At 37.9% G+C, this 22310-nt stretch overlaps 3 protein-coding genes and 1 pseudogene across 18 annotated transcripts; 2 read left to right on the forward strand and 2 right to left on the reverse strand.

The window, feature by feature from the left end:
* Positions 1 to 642: 642 nt before the first annotated feature.
* On the forward strand, positions 643 to 4446 carry LOC121762140 (annotated as a pseudogene).
* Positions 4447 to 4778: 332 nt separating this feature from the next.
* Positions 4779 to 7804, reverse strand: LOC121762139 (receptor-like protein 7). Of its 8 annotated transcripts, none has more exons than XM_042157928.1 (3): positions 7743 to 7804; positions 7400 to 7656; positions 4779 to 7337 (listed from the first exon to the last, which is right to left on the reverse strand). In XM_042157928.1, exons 2-3 carry the CDS (start codon positions 7604 to 7606, stop codon positions 4971 to 4973), a joined length of 2574 nt encoding a protein of 857 aa, XP_042013862.1. In that variant the 5' UTR covers positions 7607 to 7656; positions 7743 to 7804; the 3' UTR covers positions 4779 to 4970. The 8 variants fall into 8 exon arrangements, with proteins under 8 accessions (XP_042013862.1, XP_042013863.1, XP_042013864.1 ...); XM_042157929.1 differs by having other exon boundaries at positions 7400 to 7679; positions 7756 to 7801; XM_042157930.1 differs by having other exon boundaries at positions 7400 to 7679; positions 7743 to 7757.
* Positions 7805 to 12784: 4980 nt separating this feature from the next.
* LOC121761060 (receptor-like protein 7) lies at positions 12785 to 17149 on the forward strand. Of its 8 annotated transcripts, none has more exons than XR_006041910.1 (3): positions 12785 to 16075; positions 16629 to 16746; positions 16837 to 17149. XR_006041910.1 is itself a non-coding variant. In XM_042156648.1 (3 exons), exons 1-3 carry the CDS (start codon positions 13084 to 13086, stop codon positions 16917 to 16919), a joined length of 390 nt encoding a protein of 129 aa, XP_042012582.1. In that variant the 5' UTR covers positions 12785 to 13083; the 3' UTR covers positions 16920 to 17149. The 8 variants fall into 8 exon arrangements, 3 of the variants coding, with proteins under 3 accessions (XP_042012582.1, XP_042012580.1, XP_042012581.1); XR_006041911.1 differs by having other exon boundaries at positions 12785 to 14881; positions 16014 to 16075; positions 16629 to 17149; XR_006041913.1 differs by having other exon boundaries at positions 12785 to 13809; positions 13885 to 16075; positions 16629 to 17149.
* Positions 17150 to 20066, reverse strand: LOC121761059 (receptor-like protein 7). 2 transcript variants are annotated; one of them, XM_042156644.1, is made up of 2 exons: positions 20009 to 20066; positions 17150 to 19922 (listed from the first exon to the last, which is right to left on the reverse strand). In XM_042156644.1, coding segments are annotated over exons 1-2 (2583 nt in total). In that variant the 5' UTR covers positions 20011 to 20066; the 3' UTR covers positions 17150 to 17341. The 2 variants fall into 2 exon arrangements, with proteins under 2 accessions (XP_042012578.1, XP_042012577.1); XM_042156643.1 differs by having other exon boundaries at positions 17150 to 20064.
* Positions 20067 to 22310: the final 2244 nt, after the last annotated feature.

Genomic DNA, 22310 nt, shown 5'->3' on the forward strand with positions numbered 1-22310 from the left:
GACGATGGAGAAGATGGCGCCAACGCTAAACAATGAACATGCTCTATGGCCGGAGAAGATGGAGGCTGACATTAGAGCATATGGAGCAGAAAGAAGATAGAGGCAGGTTCGCGTATTAGAGAAAAAGAGAAGATGGAGGCAGTTTGTTTAAAGAGAAGGTAGCTCGTAACATGTTTTTAAAAATTTTCATATCCAAAAAAATGTTGCATTATTTTAAAGAGAAGATGGAGGCAGTATTTGCTTTCATTAATAGTTGCATTATCACACTTCAGACATACCCCAATTTACATATCAACATTCTTTATTTTCTTTCACTAAAACTTAAATTCTATAAATTTATTAATATTTGTAAACGTTGAATATTCTTAAAGTTAAAACAAATATAAATACTTTAGTGTAAATGATCACAATAAAAACAAAAATATGCACATATTTTTTTTCCAAATTTTTAATTAATATATTTATGTACATTTTTTTAATTTCAAAAGTTACTTGATTGTATTTTTATAATTAACTTTTATTATATATATTTATACTTTATAGATTTCATATGATGATCATATGGTTAAATTGGTTGTCTTTTATCTGAAAGACTGAAACCCTAATTCTAATTTATCAGAATAAAAGAATGCAGAAAAATAAATTGATACTTGCATTGCTCCGCCGTTCACGAAGCAGGTGGAAAGAGTGATTGCGGTTCACGGAAGAAGCAACAACGACATGGACCACTCCAACGACGACGGCGATACTCCAGTCGTGATCAAACGAAGGAAGATAGACGACTCGATCGACGTCTGCTCATCGTCCATGCTGGCGTCGTGTGACTCTTCGGGAGGCGGCGGTTCTACTGATGAAGAGGCGTCGACGTCGTCCGAGGACGCCGTGTATGGGGAGAAAGGCCGAGCCGGAGTTTGATTTGATGAAGTCGGTGTTGAGGGAGGGTTTGCGTCGGAAATCGGAGAAACTTAAGGAGTCTTTTGAGATGGAAGTGATGGATAACAAGGGTATGAAGGTGGTGAATTTGATGAATGAGGAATCTAAATTAGGTCATGATGTGAATAGGAATGATAGGAAGAATGTGAATAAAAATGAGAGCAATCATAGTGGTGGAAAGGATGAGAATGTGGCTATTGGGCCAATGTTTAAGGATTTAGGTGGGATTAGTGAAGTGATTGAGGAATTCTGTGTCAGCCGCAGCTAGATCACCACCTCGGGGTGAAGTCCGTGAGGGGGATTTTATTGCACGGGCCACCGGGTTGTGGGAAGACTGTGTTGGCTCAAGCCATTGCCAATGAGACGGGAGTGCCATTTTATAAAATTGGTGCCGCTGAATTGGTGTCCTGAGTTTCTGGTATGAAATCAAGTTTACATATGTTAAACTTTCAATTTTGTTTGTCATTGTTGCAATGTTGCTATATTTAGGTTATTGTATTTGTATGGATTTCCATGGACTAATTCACTTTGGGCCCGTTCAGTACATGAATTGGAATTGGAATTGGAATTGGAATTGGAATTGGAATTGAATTGGAATTAGAATATTGATATACTCCCTCTGTCCTATTAAAAATGAAACATTTGCTTTTGGGCATGATGTTTCATGGAGTGTTTTTGTGAATTAATGAGGAGAGAATAAAGTAAGATATATGAAAAAGTAGAGATAATGTTGTTTTTTATTTTAGGAAACATTTCATTTTTAATGGAACAATCCAAAAAGGAAAACCTTTCATTTTTACCTTTCATTTTTAATGGGACAAAGGTATTAATTTATATGAACTTGAATTCAAATAAATTATGCAGTGTGTGTATGTGCGTGAAGGTGTGTGTTATGTGTTTGGGTAGTTGTGTGTGTGTATGTGAGTGTGTGCAGGTATTTGTATGTGTGTTTGCGCAGGTGTGTGTACATGTGTGTGTTTGTGTTTGCACAGGTGTGTGTACATGTGTGTGTTTATGTGTGTGTGTGTGTTTATATATGTGTGTGTGTTTGCACAGGTGTGTGTACACATGTGTGTGTGTGTGTTGTGTGTTTGTATGTGTGTGTGCTGTGTGTGTTTAAATGTATGTGCGCGCGCAGGTGTATGTATGTGTGCGCAGGTGTGTGTATATGTGAAAGTGTATGTATTTGTGAGTGTATGTCAAGTGTATTTAGGTGTGTGTATTAGGTGTGAGAGTGCAATTTCATTAATTTATTATTTGAAATTTGATATTCCAATTATCTAATTTTAATATGGAATTAGTTCACTTTTCTTAAGTTTCTGTTGTGCAGAAACTTACAGTGAATCTTTGTAGGTGAATCAGAAGGGAACATAAGAGAGTTGTTCCGAAAAGCATACAGGACAGCACCATCTATAGTCTTCATTGATGCAATTGCTTCAAAAAGGGATAACTCACAGAGGGAAATGGAGAAACGCATCCTGGCACAGTTGTTGACAAGCATGGATGAGTGACACCTGCTAGTTCTGCAAGCTCTAATAACAGACCAGGCTATGTACTTGTGATTGGAGCAACGAATAGGCCAGACGCCGTGGACCCTGCATTGAGGAGGCCGGGGCGATTTGCTTGTGAAATTGCCTTAGGTTTTCCTAATGAAGCTGCCCGGATTGAAATACTCTCCACACTAACAAGGAATCGTAGAGTTGAAGGTGATATAGATCTTCACAAAATAGCTAGATTGGCTCCCGGTTTTGCTGGAGCAGATTTGACAGCGCTAGCTGACACGGCTGGTAGACTTGCAAAGAAGAGAATTGTAGACGAGAGAAGAGAATTGTAGACGGCTGGTTTGACAGTCATATAGTTAGACCTATAAAGTTTCCTGAAGATTATGCGGTAAACTTGTTTTATTTCGTAATCTTACTTTATTCAGCTGCGTAAATTGAGTTATGCGATCTGATTATTTTGATTGTTTCCTAATTGTCTTTCAAAATAGTAAATCATACAGTACTAGTTTGCTGTTTTGTAAAACTTTTCCTACTTGTAGGATTATGGGGTGGACTTAGCAACTGGCTTTTTGCTTTACGGCCCTCCTGGTTGCAGAAAGACGTTGATTGCCAAGGCTAGCAGGATCCAATTTTATTCACATTAAGGTTCTTTTAAGTTAGTATGCTACATAAATATAAATGGGAGAAAAATACTGTTTTACTAAAATTTTGTTTTTATCAAGGGTCCTGAAATTTTAAATAAATATGTGGGTGAAACCGAGTCGAAAGTCCGCACAATATTCCGTCGAGCAAGGACATGTTCTCCGTGCATAATTTTCTTTGATGAGGTACTCCCGTTCTCTTTATTTTAGTTTTTACTATTAGATGTATTATTAGTCCCACCATGTTTGATATAATGTTTCTACTACATCATGGTACAATTTTTGTCTCTAACGAAAAACAGAATGTTAGCATTGGTAATTTTTTCAAAGTTACTAAATTTGAATCTGAAACATGGTGTAATTTACCATAAAAATTCCTTGGTACTGCATAAGCCAAAATGACCTCTCTTGTATATGAAGCCTTTTTTTCATTGTTTCCTCTCTACTTCCATCAGGTGGATGCACTGACAACAAAGCGTGGTCGGGAAGGGGGACGGGTCGTTGAGCAAGCCCTGACCCAGGTTAGCAAATAGTAGTGCTTAGTGCAAATTTTGTTCATTCCAAATATTCATCTAAAACAGATATCGTGTTAAGGGTAGTTCGTCAATGAAAGCGCCAGTTGTTAAGGGTAATTCCCTCAACTCGATTCAATTCCTTCGTGAAGTCGCGGGAGTCTTTGCCCGTCGATCAACTACCTTAGGAATTAGGTTTCTTTGTGAAGAAGAAAGGAAAATTGCGTAAAAATATCTTATTTCATTGATTGAATGAAAGGAAGAACATTCTCTCCTATTTATAATGCTAAATACCTAACTTGATGAGTACGAAAATAATCCTAATCATATATGAAAAGATACGGTAAATCATTAATTAACCAAATAATGATATGAGGGATATTCTCATATATCTGCACGTATCATATCGTCTTCCGTTGCAGCTGCTGGTAGAACTGGATGGCTCAGATCCGAGAAGCGGTGTTTACGTAATTGGTGCCACAAATAGGTACTATATGGATTGTCAAATTTCTTTCTTTGCCCTTATTTGACAATTCTAATATTGGTTGGCCCGAAGCGATTGATGCTGCATTGCTTCGACTAGGAAGGTTCGGAGAGCTTATGTATGTTCCCCTCCCTAGTCCAGACGAACGAGGAATGATCTTAAAAACCCTTGCTCGTCGGTATAAGCGAATTGATCCCAATTTGGACCTCATGGCTCTAGCCAAGGACAGTAGATGTGACAACTTTAGTGGCGCTGATCTCTCCAATCTGGTTAAACCCTTGTTTCTGTCCTGTTGCTGAAATTTGTCCGTCTTCTCCTAAACACAAGGAGTGTAATAGTTTGACGAGATATCATTTTGACTAAGTGTTTTTCGATTTAAACCAACATTAAATGAACAAAGCTGCTAAAATTGTGATAGAAGATACAAGTAATAGCAGACAACGGACGATCAAAGACGTACATTTCATGAGGGCGTTGGAGAAAATCTCGCCGTCTGTGTCGGACGAGGTGCTTCTTCTCATTAACTACATTTCTCCCAAATTGTCACTTGTGATGTTTACACAATTTACATAAAGGGCAGCACATTTAGAATGAGGACTAATGAGGCCAGATTGCCATTGTCTCTGTTGCTCGATTGTTGCATGGAGATTTAGGTATTACATTTGTTACGTCAAGTTTGTGTGAAGTTAGTTTTGATCCCATGAAATTAACTCAAAAAAGGCTGATATTCAATACATAGGAATGACTTGAAGTTTCATTCCATTCTTCATATCATTACAACCCACAAACTTTAAGATAAAAACTTGCACACAATCAAACACAAAGGATGCCGCATAAGCTAAGCTAAAACCCTTTTTATTTCACTCTCTTACATAAAACACATGCAACATTTCCAACACTACTGCCTCCTGACTCGATTCATTGCTGCTGCTGCTCTTCTTGCACGTCTTCTTCTCATGTCTCTAGCAATGAACATGTCTTCAACAACCTCTTCTATTTTGCCGAAGTATTTCTCTCTGAAGCTTCGACAGAATAAAAGCAGCCACACGATGCTTCCTACTCCCACAACATATCCAACTGCAGCACACACGTATTCCCACTCTATCTCCCTCTTCTCTTCCCCATTTTCATCAAATCCCGGTGGTGGCACATTAGTATTAATGCAGTTTATGTCGAGAGGGAAACCACATAGCCCCGGATTTCCTTGAAATGAATCAGCTGAGAATGTTTGAATTTGCCGCCCTTTTGGGATTGCTCCAACAAACTTATTGTAGGAGAGATTCAATTTTGAAAGGAATGTCAGCCCTCCAAGCTCCTCCGGAATCGGGCCTGCTAGTTGGTTCACTGAGAGGTCAAGTGATTCGAGATTCTTCAGTTGACCAAATGATTTTGGGATGATTCCATTGAGGGAATTGTGGGAGAAGTTGAGTTGATGAAGTGAGGTAAGATCACCAATTGCATTTGGTATCTTTCCATAAAAATTATTGGAAGACAAATCAATGGTACAAAAGTCTAACCGAATGTAGGGAAGCTCCACGACTTGCCCTTTCATAGTTAATGTCACGATAGAGCTGTACATGCTGCCATAAGTGCCGCCTCTCAATTTTCCATCGCTAGGTAGCATCATAGCCGTCCAACTAGAGAAATTGATTGACTCTAGACTTCCACTAAAATTATTTGATGATACGTCTAGAATTTGGAGATTTGGCCAATTGATGTGACATCTTAAGTACCCATGGAATCTATTGGAGTGCAAAACAAGAGCAAGCAAGCTCGGTGCTAGCATGCACGGGAAAGTGTCGTTCAACATGTTGTTCCCAACATTCATGTACATTAACAGGCAGCTACTGAGGGACCTTGGGATCTTCCCTTCTAAACTATTATTATTAAGATTAATATATTGTAGCGTACAACCCATAGAAAAATCATCTGGAATGTCACCGCTGATGTTGTTTCGACTCAGATCGAGTGCAAAAAAGTTTCCAAGTAGGCAAGGGGGTATGCTGCCACTTAATATATTTCCAGACAAGTCAAGAACACGGAGGTGTGTGGCATTGCAAAGGGAGGTTGGAATTGATCCACTTAAATTGTTATCAGCAAGAAACAAGTCCTCTACATTAGACATAAATGGAATGGGTAGCTGCAACTCGCCACTTAAGCTGTTATTAGCAATGTCTATGTATTGAAGTTGAGATTCAAGTGGAATGGGTAGCTGCAACTTGCCCTTAAGCTGGTTAGAGTCCAAGCTTAGAAATCGAAGAGAAGCAGGGATGAGGTAAGGCTTTTGCATATGTGTAAAAAGATTAAAAGAGAGGTCCAAATGCTCAAGTTGTGCTCCCCAAACCCAACTAGGTATTTCCCCTCCAATATGATTGTTTGAGAGATCCAATCTTTCAAGATCCAAATATTTGATGAAATCGGGAAACTTGGACAAGTTACATGAAGCTAGGTCTAACACTTTTAATTGGAAACCACCAGATGAACTCGAATTGAAGTTGCCAACATCTACTGACAAGCTATTCCCGGATAGACCAAGCACTGTGAGATTGGGAAGGCTTTGTAAGTGGTTGAGTTGAAAAGTGCCATTAAATTGGTTGTTACTAAGAACAAGTTCCAACAATGAAGGGAGAGCAAAAAGAGAGCGGGGAATGTTACCAGAGAATGAATTTCCCAACAAATATAGATGAAGGAGATTGGAAAGACCTTCAAAGAATGTAGAAGAAAGTGAGCCTGTCAATGAGTTCATTGCCAGATCAACATGAATCAACTTTGTTAGGTTAGCAAACAATGTTGAAGGAAGTGAGCCTGTAAAGTGGTTAGAAGACAAATCGACATGAATCAGCTTTGTTAGGTTACCAAAGGTGGATGGAATAGAACCATTCAATTTGCAGTCACTAAGAGTCAAGGTGGTCAGACTTGGAAAATTGGTGAACAAGTCATCAAGTGCAACCGCTGAAAGATCATTCCCATCTAGTCGAAGAATAGAAAGGGAATGAAGTTGCCAAAAGGATTTAGGCAAAGGGCCAAACAGATTACAATAAGACAAGCTCAAAGAGGTGAGGTTGGGTAAATGTGATGATATAATATGGCCCCAATTTTTCCTTTCATGCAAGGAAGTGATTCTGACATCATCAAGATAGAGCTCTCTAAGCTCTGTTAGATTTTTGACAAGCATCTCCAAATTTGGCTTCTCGGGAATGATGTAACCATACCCGGAGATATCGAGACTAGCCAACCTCGTCAAGGTAGAAATTTCAGAAGGAACCTGCCCATCAAAACCAGCATATGACAAATTCAGGTGTGTCAAATAGATCAAATTGCCTATACCTTTTGGAATGGCCAGACCAGTGTAGACGTCAGTGTGGTAGAAGAAATTGTAGGCGAGGTTAAGCTTCTGCAAATATTTAAATCTGAAGAGACTTGAGGAATCACCAATTCCACCAGAAATGGCCTCATCATCAAGCTGCAAACTAACGACATAGCCAGAAGCATCACATTCCACACCATGCCACAAGCAGCACTCGCCACTTTCATTCCATCGCACCAGTTTTGTCGAAAGAGTAGAATTGAAGATCAACTCATCCCTGAATTGAAGCAACAAGATTTCCTGATGACGAAGGCATTTGTTATTATATGAATGAGAAGTGAAAAAGAAGGACGAAGTTAGTACATAAATGAGCAACCAGAAGTTTGAAAGCATTGTCAAAGAAGATATTGATAATTCTTTTTTTTGGGTGCACAAATGAAGATATGTGAATGTGGGTTTAAATAGACAATCGCAGTTTAGTTGGATATATTTTTAGGACCACCACTTGAGCACTAAAAACTAAAGACGTCAACATGTAAACAGTAAATTCCACAATGATAGAAGAAGTGATATGTGGTTCACAATACTGAGTTGATTTGAGGTCCTTAAGTCTTAATCCAGGAATTTCCACAATTACAACTTTTAATTGGCCATAAGAGATTAGTGGTTAATGACACAACGATATTTCAATATTTCAATTTCTACAAGACCACAAACACGGTTATATACATGAAAACAATTTTTTCTATATATTATTACCATTATTTATTGTTAGCCTAAATGTTCATAGAAAATTTTATTTTTTAATAAATATAGAGTTATTTAAATTGGAACTTAGAATCGTAACTTATATAAGTTATTTGAGTCGTATTTTATTTCGAATTATCCCAAATAACTTGATTCATTTCCTTCAAAAATAACATGTGTCCAACATCAATATTAGCTAAATTAGCTGCTCGGCCCAACCCAAAAATTCAAGATTGAGCATATGGTCACGGCAGATTCTTTGCCCGGCCACCACTCCGTGGGTCACCACTCCGAGCGGCCCCAAACGTACTCGTTGGTCACAGCGAGTTCGTTGCCCGGCCACCACTCCGAGCCGTTTGGGCTCTCAATGAAAGCACCAATTGTTAAGGGTGCACTCCCTTAACAAGATTCCGGCGACGACGAGAAGTCGACGACGGAGGGATAAAAGTGGACGTCTCGGGCTTTCCCCGGGATCAGCTCCAAACTAGGGTTTGCACAAAAATAAAGAAGACGGAAAAAGTAGGAAAAATATGATATTTCTTGATTGATTGAAATGAATAACAATATCCACTATTTATAATAGTGGATACTAACTTAATGAGCAAGACAAAAGATATACACTCCTTAATATCTAACTAAATAATGCAACTAAATAATAATGCAAGACATGAAAGATATATGAATAATAAACGTATCAAGAATCTGTAAAGTAGATAAGTAAAGAGAACATAATGTAATAAAATAGATAATTGAATATAGTAAGGAGAGATGAGAAGAAATATATAATTTAGAATAAAGGTCAATTTTGGTCCTAAACATATGATCAAAATACGAATTTGGTCCAAAATATCCACTTTTTGATAAACAGGTCCATAACAGATGAAAATTTCTATAAAAAAACTAGCGTTCAACACTAATTACACTTTACACAGTGACATGACAGTTAGTTTTTTGATGGTACCGTCAAAAAAGGACCACTCCGACGAATTTCATTTATTATGGATCAGTTTTTTAAAAAGTAAATGCTTTGGACCAAATTCGTATTTTGATCATATATTTAGTTAGAACCAAAATCGACGTTCACACTTTAATTTATTATTTCTAGCATATGATATAACTACTACAATAAGTTCTTTTTGTTAATGAAGACACTCCATATTTTTAAAATTCCACAGGTAGACCTAAATGATATAGATTTGAAGAAAATGATAGAAGTGATACGTGGCTTTAGAGCATCCACAACGGTGGCGGAAGAGCAGGCGTCCGTCCGTGCCGCTGGAAAGGACACGCTCCGCCGCTGCTGCGCTCTTGCCGCTGGCACGGACGTGCTCTTAGCTAAGAGCACGGGGCGGCGACGTGGCATGCTCTGATTGGCCCGTTGATTTATCCATTTTTTTATATTTTTTAAAAATCGAAAAAATCTGAAAAATTCAAAATTAATAAAAAAAATATTTTTCCACTTCCTAATAAAATATATCCATTTTTTCCACACTTTTAATTTATTTTTTTCATTATTTTTACCCCAAAATTCATACTTTCATCTTTAAATACTCTCATTTCAAACACACAAAAAATGACATTATACCAAACAACTCTCTCAATCTCAAATTTTAGGATTTTAATTATGTAATTTTAAATTTTTAGGAGTCTAATTATGTAATTTTTATTTTTTAGAAGTTTAATTATGCAATTTTTATTATTTTTATAATTTGTAATATTATTCGGCAACGAGTAGTGGTTTTTTTAATTTTTAGGATTTTAATTATGTAATTTTTAATTTTAGACTTTTAATTATGTCTTTTTAAATTTATTTGTAATTTGTAATGTTATTTCGGTTTTGTTAATGAATTTTCATATTATGGAAACGTTTTTGTTTAATTGAATTTTAAATTGAATTGTGCTCGTCCTTGCGGAAGAGCACAGCTGTGGGTGTTGTGCTCTTGCCAGAGAGCAGACAGAAAAAGTGGGGCCGGGCCCACAACCGTGCCGCTGGCAAGAGCACGGTTGTGGATGCTCTTAATATCTAAGCTGCACTAACTAACTCAGAACAAAAAAATAATTACTAATTAATTATATAAAAAAAACTTACAATCTCAGCCAAGCAATCCTTACGTCTTGCATATGGCATTAGAACTTTGAATTGGTCATGACAGTTTAGTTGTTAATGAGACAAAAAGGATCTCTTTCAATATTGTAATTTCCACAAATACGGTTAGATAAATAAAAGCGACATTTTCTGTTATTACCAATATTTATTGTTACCCTAAAAGTTTATAGAAAATTATATTTTTATATGAATATGACGTGATTGAAATTAAAACCTCTTATTGTGGGAACAGTAAAATTTCTTGAACTGAACTTATATATAATGTTATTTAGCAATCATCATTACTTGTAAATCTAGTACAACTACTTTGTAGAGTTGGAAAGATCTTTGATAAATTGATGGATTAATATGATCAATAAACATAAAAATTGAACATACATAATTGATTATTTTAGATATTTTGCATTAAAATAGGTTCATAAATATTAAATAATTTAAAATTAATCTATATGTTGCATACAAACATTTCTATAATAAATATCTATAATCACCAATATGTACTATATTGTTACCCTAAAAGATTTTAGAAAATTATTACTACTAGGAGTATATTTTTATGAATAAGAAGTAGTTCAAATTAAAACTTATTATCGTGAAAATCGTACTATAAATTATTGCACTGAACTTGTATAGTTATTTTGCAAATATCGTGAATTACCTAAATTCAGTGCAACTAATATTTAGAGCTGGAAAGACTTAGCAATTGATTTGATGTCTTCTAGCTAAGTCAGTCAGTTTTGGATCTTTGCTAAGTTGATGGACTAATTAGTAAAGACAATATCACTTCATTTTCTTTCTAGAATCTTTTCTTGTCCTGCTTAAGGAAAAATCTTACTAATAGATTCCTTGTAGTTTTCCATTAGAAAAAACAAAGGAAATTGATATGATGCCTTGTGACATATGACGATCACGTATTTCATACTCAATTACATATTTCCATTTTTAAAGCCCAAAATATATCCCTAGATTTTTTAGCCCAAAATTCAAATGTTGCTACTTTTTTGAGTAAGTTATTTTTAAAATAATGATTCATATTAAACATTTGACAAATGTGGGCTTGGCCCAACTCCAGAATTTCAACCAGTACTATCAAAAGCGTAATAAAGCCCAATCCAGAATATGGTTTACCCACATAATTTATCAAGTTAGGAGGGACTGGGCCTGGTCCACGGGTTAAATGGGGTAATTATGGCCAACCCAGTTGTCCTAAATCTTGTCCGGGCCAATACACTTGTCCAACCTCAAAGATATGGTCCGACCCGACCCAATAATTTATAGTGGAATTGGCTTTAGTAACCGGAATAATTCGAAACCTCAGTTTATTATTCCATCTGTCTCATAAAATTTGTCTCATTTTACCATTTTCGTTTGTCCCATATATTGTCCCATTTGAAATCTTATCTTAAAACTCGCGTCGGATCAAATTAGGACAAACATTGTGGGATGGAGATAGTATTATAGAAAAATATTATACTAGTATCAATTAAGTTAGTACTCCCCCCGTCCCAAGATATTAGACTTGTATACCATTTTGGGGTGTCCCAACATATTTGAGTCATTTCTATTTACGGTAAAAATCTACTTTATTACCAACCCCACTTACACCATTAAACAACACTTCCTAAATTCTTGTGCCAAGATAAATGAGTCTAATATCTTGGGACGGAGGGAGTATGTTTTATCAGCAAATATTTAGAAAAGCTTAACCTAACTTATGATTATCACTCTAAGTCGTCTCTTTCGAGCATTTCATATTATCGAACAGTATCGTTGATGAGCAGGAGCTTACTCTCTGCTCTCAATGCTTCCGGAGTTTCTACTATTTTTAGTTAAGTGGGAAGAATTGGCGTTTGGTGAAGATCACTTGATTACTTTGTGCAACACTAATGTTCTTTTTTGTGGGAAAGATTAAATCCAAAGGGTTACTTGTAACTTAGGATAAACATTTAGGGCTGATTTGATCATTTGGTTTGTTGTTCCAAACATATATACTCTTGGAATTTATTTCAATTTTCTCTCACTTTATCATGCTAGAAACAGTTTAAACTTTAAAGTAAACCTATTAGTCTTTGTTGCATAGTCATCTTTGAAATTTCAAACTTGGCTTCTTATCTATACTTGTCACCTTAAACAGCAGTGGCCCAAACTCTATTCAATCAACACGCTAAAATTAATGTACAACTGCATAGACTTTGAAATTATAGTTAAGTAGACATTGTTAGTCTGTCATTTAAAGCAAAATGGTTACATGTCACAATTGTTTCAAATTCTTGGTCGTTGTAGAATACCCAAATTAATTTTGGTATATTAATATATGGGCTATATTTACTCAATTTTGAGTTTGGCATTCTGAGATAATAATTTCTTGTAGTATTTCATTATGATGATAGCTCATTGGGTCTTTGTAGAGATCATTTGTCACCTCCTCACAGAAGAGACTAATATGGATTTAGGGCCTACACTCAATATAAATAAAATACCGACAATATTATACGTATAAAAAATAATTTTTTTACTTAGGGTATCTAAACGTAGTGGTTTTCATAAAAGATCATGTGTCACCTTCTCACAGAGGAGACTAAGTCTTTACAAGTATACCACTGAGATTTTCTATTTGATGCCACATGCACCTAATCTTCATTTGTACAAAGAAGAATTATCCATATCCTCTTTCACAAATCACAATGCTTTCAAACTTGTTGTTGTTCATTTGTATACTATTTTCATGCTTCATTTTCACTGCTCATTCTTACAATAACAAATGCCTTCTCCATCAGGAAACCTTGTTGCTTCAACTCAAGGATGAGTTGATCTTCAATTCTTCTCTTTCGACAAAACTGGTGCGATGGAATGAAAGTGGCGAGTGCTGCAAGTGGCCTGGTGTGGAATGTGATGCTTCTGGCCATGTCGTTAGTTTGCAGCTCCATGATGAGGGTATCTATGGTGGAATTGGGGATTCATCGAGTCTCTTCAGATTTAAATATCTGCAGAAGCTTAATCTCGCCAACAATGACTTCCACTTTGATCTCATTCCAAAAGGTATTGGCAGTCTGACCTATTTGACACACTTGAATTTGTCGTATGCGGGTTTTCGTGGGCAAGTTCCCTATGAAATTTCATTCTTGAAGAGATTGGTTAGTCTCGATATCTCCAGCCGTGATGCCTTTTATTTCAAGACCATATCTGTTGTGCACCCAAATTTGGAGATGCTTGTCCAAAATCTAACCGAGCTTAGAGAGCTCCATCTTAATGGTGCCAATATGACTTCCTTCCATGAAAGGGAAAATCGGGGCAATATTACATCATCACATTTACCCAACCTCACCACTTTAAGCATGGTTGGTTGTATTCTTTATGGCCCTTTGCCTAAATCCATTTGGCAACTTCATTCCCTTTCTATTCTTCGTCTAGATGAGACCGATCTTTCAGCGGTATCACTCCATGACTTGTTCACCAATTTTCCAAGTCTAACCACCTTAACTCTTTCTGGCTGCCGGTTGAAGGGTTCTATTCCAACGAGCTTTGCTAGCCTAACCAAGCTGATTCATGTCGATATGTCATATAACTCCTTGACAGGTTCGCTTCCTTCTGCATTGTTTGCTAACCTAACCAAGCTGATTCATGTTGATTTGTCATCTAACTCCTTGGCAGGTTCACTTCCTTCTACATTCTTTGAAGGTCTTTCCAATCTCGTTCATCTATATTTAGAGCAAAATTCATTCTTTGGTAATATTCCCTGCTCTCTTTTTGCTCTCCCTTCATTGTTGGAACTTGATCTTAGATACAACCGATTTAATGGCACTTTTCAACTTGAAAACTTTCGAAGCCTTCCCAATCTCACATCGCTTCGTCTATCCAGCAATAGCTTGTCAGTATATGTTGGAAACACCAATTCGAGTTCATATGGTGGTCGCAAACTAAAAGAATTATGTCTATCTTTATGTAACTTGTCCAGTTTTCCTGATTTTATCAAACATTTGGATCTGGTAACACTGGATCTCTCAAAAAACCTTATTGAGGGAGAAATACCTAGTTGGATTTGGGGAACACAACTTGATGTTTTGGACCTCTTGTAACGCCCGCACTTTTTATAGTGCTTGATGCACGTAAATCGAGGTTTGGTCGAAGAAGATATACGAAAAATATTAAGTACGGTTTCATTTTGGGCTTTTCATATTTAATTAGAGTCCAATTATTTGCAAAATAATTTGGATTCTAATTATTCTCTAAACCCCAATCAAATAGTAGTATTTCTTTTTACTTGGGCTTCCAATTTAGTTTATTCTTGAGCCCAACTAAAATATTTTGGTAGAGCCCAAGTATAGTTTTAATTTTAAATTAAGTGGGACCAAGCCCAAAACTTTTTCTTCTTCCTTTTCCTTCTTTTTCCTTTATGGCCGACGGTTTGTGAGTTCTTGGAGGAGACTCTCCAATTTCTCACCCCTTCCATCTCCCACCATTACTCCACCATTCCAAGAGTCACCCACTACACCCTCCTTAAACCCCTCTAACCCACTCACCACTTACACTCAACGAAAAAAAAAGAGAGAAGAGAGAAGGAGAAGCGGCGAGAGAGAGTGCCGAGAGGGAAGGAGGAAGCTTGAGCCACCATCTTGTGTATTCTTCCACCATTTTCAACCATCTTGAGGTATATTATCTTTTCCACCCTCAAAGCATGAGTTTAATATAGCCTTGCATGATGCATATAGCCTTGTTTTTCTTCCATAACCATCTAAGTAGAAATCAACGTAGAACCTTCCAAACGATCGCCGTACATAACCGAAGCTTAGAAAGAACTTAGCTTTATATTCATAACACGTGTTGTGGGTTGATTCGGGGTGGTTCGGAGTGTTTCCGGAGAAGAGGAAGCAGCCGGCAGCGGCGAGCTGCCCGTGACAGCAGCGGCTCCTCCTCGTGGCAGCAGCAACTGTCGACGGAGCAGCAGCGGCGGCTGACTTCAGGCGGTGACGGAGCAGCAGTGGCGGTCAGCGGCGGCAGCGACCGCACAGCGACGGCAGTGAGCAGCGATGGCAGCAAACGGCGTCCTCCCTCCTCGCTGCAGCGGCGATTTCCGTCGAGGAGTGGAGACGCCGGCGAACAGCAGGCCGGATCAGCAGCGTCGAGCCGGAGAGAAGGCGACGGCGGTGTGCCTCCGTCGTGGGGTGGCGACGGCAGGGGAAAAGAGAGACGGGGAGAGAGAAGGAGGGAGAGAGAGAGAGTATAGTGGAAGAAGAAGATAGAGAGAATTGGGCCATGTTGTTTTTTTAGTTAATTGGGCCTTGGATTAATTTGTTAATTGTTGGGCCTTTTTAAAATTGGAGGTTAAGTTAAATTATTGGGCTCACTTTTAAATTGTCGGGGCTTCCTAATTAATTTTGGAGGAATAAGGTGGGCTAAGTAGTTAATCTTTTGGGCCGGTAATTAAAGGTAAATTGGGAACAATGTTTAGTTAATTCCCGAGAGTTTTTTTTTAAGGAATGATTCTATCCTAAGTCCGAAATAAATATAGTCCGAGGGAATATAGTTGCGATAAATTAATTATGCGCTTAAGTAATTTTTGAAAATTTATTTGGACGTCATGGAAAATACGAGGAGCCAACGGGGGAAAGAACTAGCGTAAGCGGCCGACCGGCGTCGCACGCGACGCCTTGGGCAGCCGCTGAATAACCGAAAATGCACGGAAACCGAGAAAGAAGATTTAAGGAATTTGATTAGAGTGCATACATTCTAATTATCGTCGTTTCCGAGTTTAATATGAATTTTATGTATTTTCCGAAAAGGTGGTTCGCACGGCCGCTAAAGTCAGAACGAGAAGCTGTTAAGGGAATTCTAAGCTTTTGAGGTGGGCTTTATTACTTAAACTCTTTTAATTGAAATAATATGTTTATGGTGAGATAAGGGTGGTTTTAAATAGTATGTCATGCCGTATTTTATGTTTTAAATTGCCTATCTGATTGTCTACTAGGATAATGTCCTACTAGACTTTGATGGTTAACGAATTCGGGTCTGACTAGGGAGTGAGTCCCTATTCGGACTAGTGCACTGATGGGGATCGTGAGCCGTCCCCTAGGTCGGCCTGTCCAGTGATCGAGTTTGTGGCCACATTCTCGTTTCACATGATGGTTCAGATATGGTACATGATGGGGGATGATGTTTGCCTGCGCAGGCACTATTTTATTAAAGGAATGATTTTAGTATCTCAACTTGACAACTTTCGAAGCCTTCCCAATCTCACATTGCTTCGTCTATCCAGCAATAGCTTGTCAGTATATGTTGGAAGCACCAATTCGAGTTCATATGGTGGTCGCAAACTAAAAGAATTATGTCTATCTTCATGTAATAGCTTGACGAGAGATCATTTTAACTAAGTGTTTTTCGATTTAAACCAACATTAGATGAACAAAGCTGCTAAAATTGAGATAGAAGATACAAGTAATAGCAGACAACGGACGATCAAAGACGTACATTTCATGAGCGCGTTGGAGAAAATCTCGCCCGTCTGTGTCGGACAAGGTGCCTTCTTCTCATTAACTACATTTCTCCCAAATTGTCACTTGTGATGTTTATCTTGCCTCATGGTCGCGTATTTGTTTTTGGGTGCAGGAAATACGAAGATACAAGAAGTTTTTGAAAAATTTCAAAGCTCGATGAGAGTACAGTTTTGGTCCTTCAATCCTTCCTCTTAAGGAGAGACTCTTTTTGTGGCAGAGGTTTGGTGGAAGTTTTTTAGGGAATAATTTTTGCATTTCTTTGATGGTGGCAGAGATTACACAATTTACATGAAGGGCAGCACATTTAGAATGAGGACTAATGAGGCCAGATTGCCTTTGTCTCTGTTGCTCGATTGTTGCATGGAGATTTAGGTATTACATTTGTTACGTCAAGTTTGTGTGAAGTTAGTTTTGATCCCATGAAATTAACTCAAAAAAGGCTGATATTCAATACATAGGAATGACTTGAAGTTTCATTCCATTCTTCATATCATTACAACCCACAAACTTTAAGATAAAAACTTGCACACAATCAAACACAAAGGATGCCGCATAAGCTAAGCTAAAACCCTTTTTATTTCACTCTCTTACATAAAACACATGCAACATTTCCAACACTACTGCCTCCTGACTCGATTCATTGCTGCTGCTGCTCTTCTTGCACGTCTTCTTCTCATGTCTCTAGCAATGAACATGTCTTCAACAAACTCTTCTATTTTGCCGAAGTATTTCTCTCTGAAGCTTCGACAGAATAAAAGCAGCCACACGATGCTTCCTACTCCCACAACATATCCAACTGCAGCACACACGTATTCCCACTCTATCTCCCTCTTCTCTTCCCCATTTTCATCAAATCCCGGTGGTGGCACATTAGTATTAATGCAGTTTATGTCGAGAGGGAAACCACATAGCCCCGGATTTCCTTGAAATGAATCAGCTGAGAAAGTTTGAATTTGCCGCCCTTTTGGGATTGCTCCAACAAACTTATTGTAGGAGAGATTCAATTTTGAAAGGAATGTCAGCCCTCCAAGCTCCTCCGGAATCGGGCCTGCTAGTTGGTTCACTGAGAGGTCGAGTGATTCGAGATTCTTCAGTTGACCAAATGATTTTGGGATGATTCCATTGAGGGAATTGTGGGAGAAGTTGAGTTGATTAAGTGAGGTAAGATCACCAATTGCATTTGGTATCTTTCCATAAAAATTATTGGAAGACAAATCAATGGTACAAAAGTCGAACCGAATGTAGGGAAGCTCCACGACTTGCCCTTTCATAGTTAATGTCACGATAGACTTATAAGTGCCGCCTCTCAAATTTCCATCGCTAGGTAGCATCATAGCCGTCCAACTAGAGAAATTGATTGATTCTAGACTTCCACTAAAATTATTTGATGATACGTCTAGAATTTGGAGATTTGGCCAATTGATGTGACATCTTAAGTACCCATGGAATCTATTGGAGTGCAAAACAAGAACAAGCAAGTTCGGTGCTAGCATGCACGGGAAAGTGTCGCTCAACATGTTGTTCCCAACATCCATGTACAACAACAGGCAGCTACTGAGGGACTTTGGGATCTTCCCTTCTAAACTATTATTATTAAGATTAATATATAGTAGCGTACAACCCATAGAAAAATCATCTGGAATGTTACCGCTGATGTTGTTTCGACTCAGATCGAGTGCAAAAATGTTTCCAAGTAGGCAAGGGGGTATGCTGCCACTTAATATATTTCCAGACAAGTCAAGAGAGCGGAGGTGTGTGGCATTGCAAAGGGAGGTTGGAATTGATCCACTTAAATTGTTATCAGCAAGAACCAAGTCCTGTACATTAGACATAAATGGAATGGGTAGCTGCAACTCGCCACTTAAGCTGTTATTAGCAATGTGTATGTATTTAAGTTGAGATTCAAGTGGAATGGATAGCTGCAACTTGCCCTTAAGCTGGTTAGAGCCCAAGCTTAGAGATCGAAGAGAAGCAGGGATGAGGTAAGGCTTTTGCATATGTGTAAAAAGATTAAAAGAGAGGTCCAAATGCTCAAGTTGTGCTCCCCAAACCCAACTAGGTATTTCCCCTCCAATATGATTGTTTGAGAGACCCAATCTTTCAAGATCCAAATATTTGATGAAATCGGGAAACTTGGACAAGTTACATGAAGCTAGGTGTAACACTTTTAATTGGAGACCACCAGATGAACTCGAATTGAAGTTGCCAACATCTACTGACAAGCTATTCCCGGATAGAGAAAGCAATGTCAGATTGGGAAGGCTTCGAAAGTTATCGAGTTGAAAAGTGCCATTAAATTGGTTGTCACTAAGATGAAGTTCCAACAATGAAGTGAGAGCAAAAAGAGAGCGGGGAATGTTACCAAAGAATGAGTTGGACCCCAAATTTAGATAAACGAGTTCGGAAAGACCTTCAAATATAGCAGGAGAAAGTGAGCCTGTCAAGGAGTTAAATGACAAATCGACATGAATCAGCTCTGTTAGGTTACCAAAGGTGGATGGTATAGAACCCTTCAAACTGCAGTCACGAAGAGTCAAGGTGGTCAGACTTGGAAAATTAATGAACAAGTCATCAAGTGCAACGGCTGAAAGATTGTTCACATCTAGTCGAAGAATAGAAAGGGAATGAAGTTGCCAAAAGGATTTAGGCAAAGGGCCAATCAGATCACAACCAACCATGCTCAAAGAGGTGAGGTTGGGTAAATGTGATGATAGAATATGGCCCCAATTTTTCCTTTCATGCAAGGAAGTGATACTGACAAGATCAAGATAGAGCTCTCTAAGCACTGTTAGATTTTGGACAAGCATCTCCAAATTTGGGTGCTCAAGATTCACAAAATTGTCCGAGATATCGAGACTAACCAATCTCTTCAACAATGAAATTTCAAAGGGTACCTGTCCACTAAAACCAGAATCTGACAAATTCAAGTGAGTCAAATAGGTCAGATTGCCGATACCTTTTGGAATGGGAAGAGTCGAGTAGATGTCATTGTAGGCGAGGTTAAGCTTCTGCAAATATTTAAATCTGAAGAGACTTGATGAATCACCAATTCCACCAGAGATGGCCTCATCATCAAGCTGCAAACTAACGACATAGCCAGAAGCATCACATTCCACACCATGCCACAAGCAGCACTTGCCACTTTCATTCCATCGCACCAGTTTTGTCGAAAGAGTAGGATTGAAGATCAACTCATCCCTGAGTTGAAGCAACAAGATTTCCTGATCACGAAGGCATTTGTTATTATATGAATGAGAAGTGAAAAAGAAGGACGAAGTTAGTACATAAATGAGCAACCAGAAGTTTGAAAGCATTGTCAAAGAAGATATTGATAATTCTTTTTTTTTTTGTGCACAAATGAAGATATGTGAATGTGGGTTTAAATAGACAATCCATATGTAAACAGTAAATTCCACAATGATAGAGAAGTGATATGTGGGTCACAATACTGAGTTGATTTGAGGTCCTTAAGTCTTAATCCAGGAATTTCCACAAACACGATTACAACTTTTAATTGGCCATAAGAGATTAGTGGTTAATGACACAACGATATTTCAATATTTTAATTTCTACAAGACCACAAACACGGCTATATACATGAAAACAATTTTTTCTATATATTATTACCATTATTTATTGTTAGCCTAAATGTTCATAGAAAATTTTATTTTTTAATGAATATGGAGTTATTTAAATTGGAACTTAGAATAGTAACTTATATAAGTTATTTGAGTCGTATTTTATTTTGAATTATCCCAAATAACTTGATTCATTTCCTTCAAATAACATGGAACAAAAGGATATATAAGTACTTGTATTACTTTAGCAAATTTTTGAACTACTTGTAAATTTGGTGCAATCAATTGGAAAGACTTAGCAATTGACTTGAGGTCTTCTAGGTCAGTCAATTTGGAATAATGGATTTTGAAACATTAGTAGTCTTAATTGGAGAAAAACTTTGCAATGTCTTAAAAGATGGCATGCGGTTTTCCACGAAAAAAAGCAAAGAAAATTAGAAAGACTTGTGATATACGACCATAATTTGAGATATTTTATTCATTTATTACATGCGATGATGACTTAAGCTATTTCATAGTACTTTATTTACAATTTGTAGCATGTGTTCAATTGTGAAATAAGATCAAAATCATATAAGATGTTGTTTTAGCTCTCAAAACAAAATCTTAGATAGAACTGAGATGGATCATACTACCCTTTATAGTATATAATAAAAGATTGAGGGATTAAAGTATTAATGGACTCAACATCGAGCTGCAAAGTGAATCCAATGTCCATGTGTCCATTCAATCCATAGGAAAAGTATCTGGAATGTTGCCGCTGATGTTGTTTTGACTCAGATCGAGCACTCTAATCCATTCAAGTGGGACAAGGGGTATGCTGCCGCTGATGTTATTACGACTCAGATCGATCAACTGAAGGTTTATAAATAGGCAAGCGGGTATGCTGCCACTTAATTTATTTCCAGACAAGTCAAGAAAACTGAGTAGTGTGGCATTGCAGAGGAAGGTTGGAATTGATCCACTTAATTTATTTCCAGACAAGTCAAGATTAATGAGTTGTGTGGCATTACAGATGGAGGTTGGAATTGGTCCATTTAAATCGTTATCAGAAAGAAACAACTTTGCGAGTTTAGATTCAAATGAAATGGGCAGATGCAACTTGTCCCTAAGCTGGTAGAGTACAAGCGTAAGACGGAGAAGCAGGAATGTAATAAGGCTTTTGCAGATTTGTTAAAAGATTAAAGGAGAGGTCCAAATGCTCAAGTTTTGATCCCCAAATCCAACTAGGTATTTCCCCTGCGATACTATTGATTGAGAGACTCAATTCTTCCAGATCCAAATGTTTGATAAAATCAGGAAAATCAGTCAAGTTACATGAACCTAGGTATAATACTTTTAATTGGAGACCACCATATGTACTCGAATTAACGTTGCCAGTATAAACTGACAAGCTATTCCAGGATAGAGAAAGCAATGTCAGATTGGGAAGGCTTTACAAGTAAAGTAGCCTTTGGATTTAATCAACGAGACTGTTCGATGAAATGCTCGAAGGAGACGATTTAGAGTGAGTGATAATTATAAGTGAGGTTAAGCTTTTCTAAATATTTAGCGATGAAACATGACTTAATTGGTATAATAAATTGAGGTTTCGAATTATCCCAGTTACTAAAGCCAATTCCACTATAAATTATTGGGTCGATTTTGGGTCGGGCAGGAAAGTGCATTGGCCCGGACAGGATTTAGGACAATGTTACGGACTCAATTCCCACATCGGTTGTGAGAACAACTGATGTGGGGTATATAGACTAAATGGACTCTCTCTCCTAACAGACTAGTCTTTTGGGATAAGTTCTCCCGTTTGGTCTGTATCAATTGGTGCTTTCATTGAGAGCTCAAACGGCTCGGAGTGGTGGCCGGGCAACGAACTCGCCGTGACCAACGAGTACGTTTGGGGCCGCTCGGAGTGGTGACCCACGGAGTGGTGGCCGGGCAAAGAATCCGCCGTGACCAACGTGGCCGTGACCAACGAGAACTCGGAGAGGTGGCCCACGGAGTGGTGGCCTGG

This window comes from Salvia splendens, chromosome 13 (genome assembly GCF_004379255.2).
Source record: "Salvia splendens isolate huo1 chromosome 13, SspV2, whole genome shotgun sequence".
Classification (NCBI taxonomy): Eukaryota; Viridiplantae; Streptophyta; class Magnoliopsida; order Lamiales; family Lamiaceae; genus Salvia; species Salvia splendens.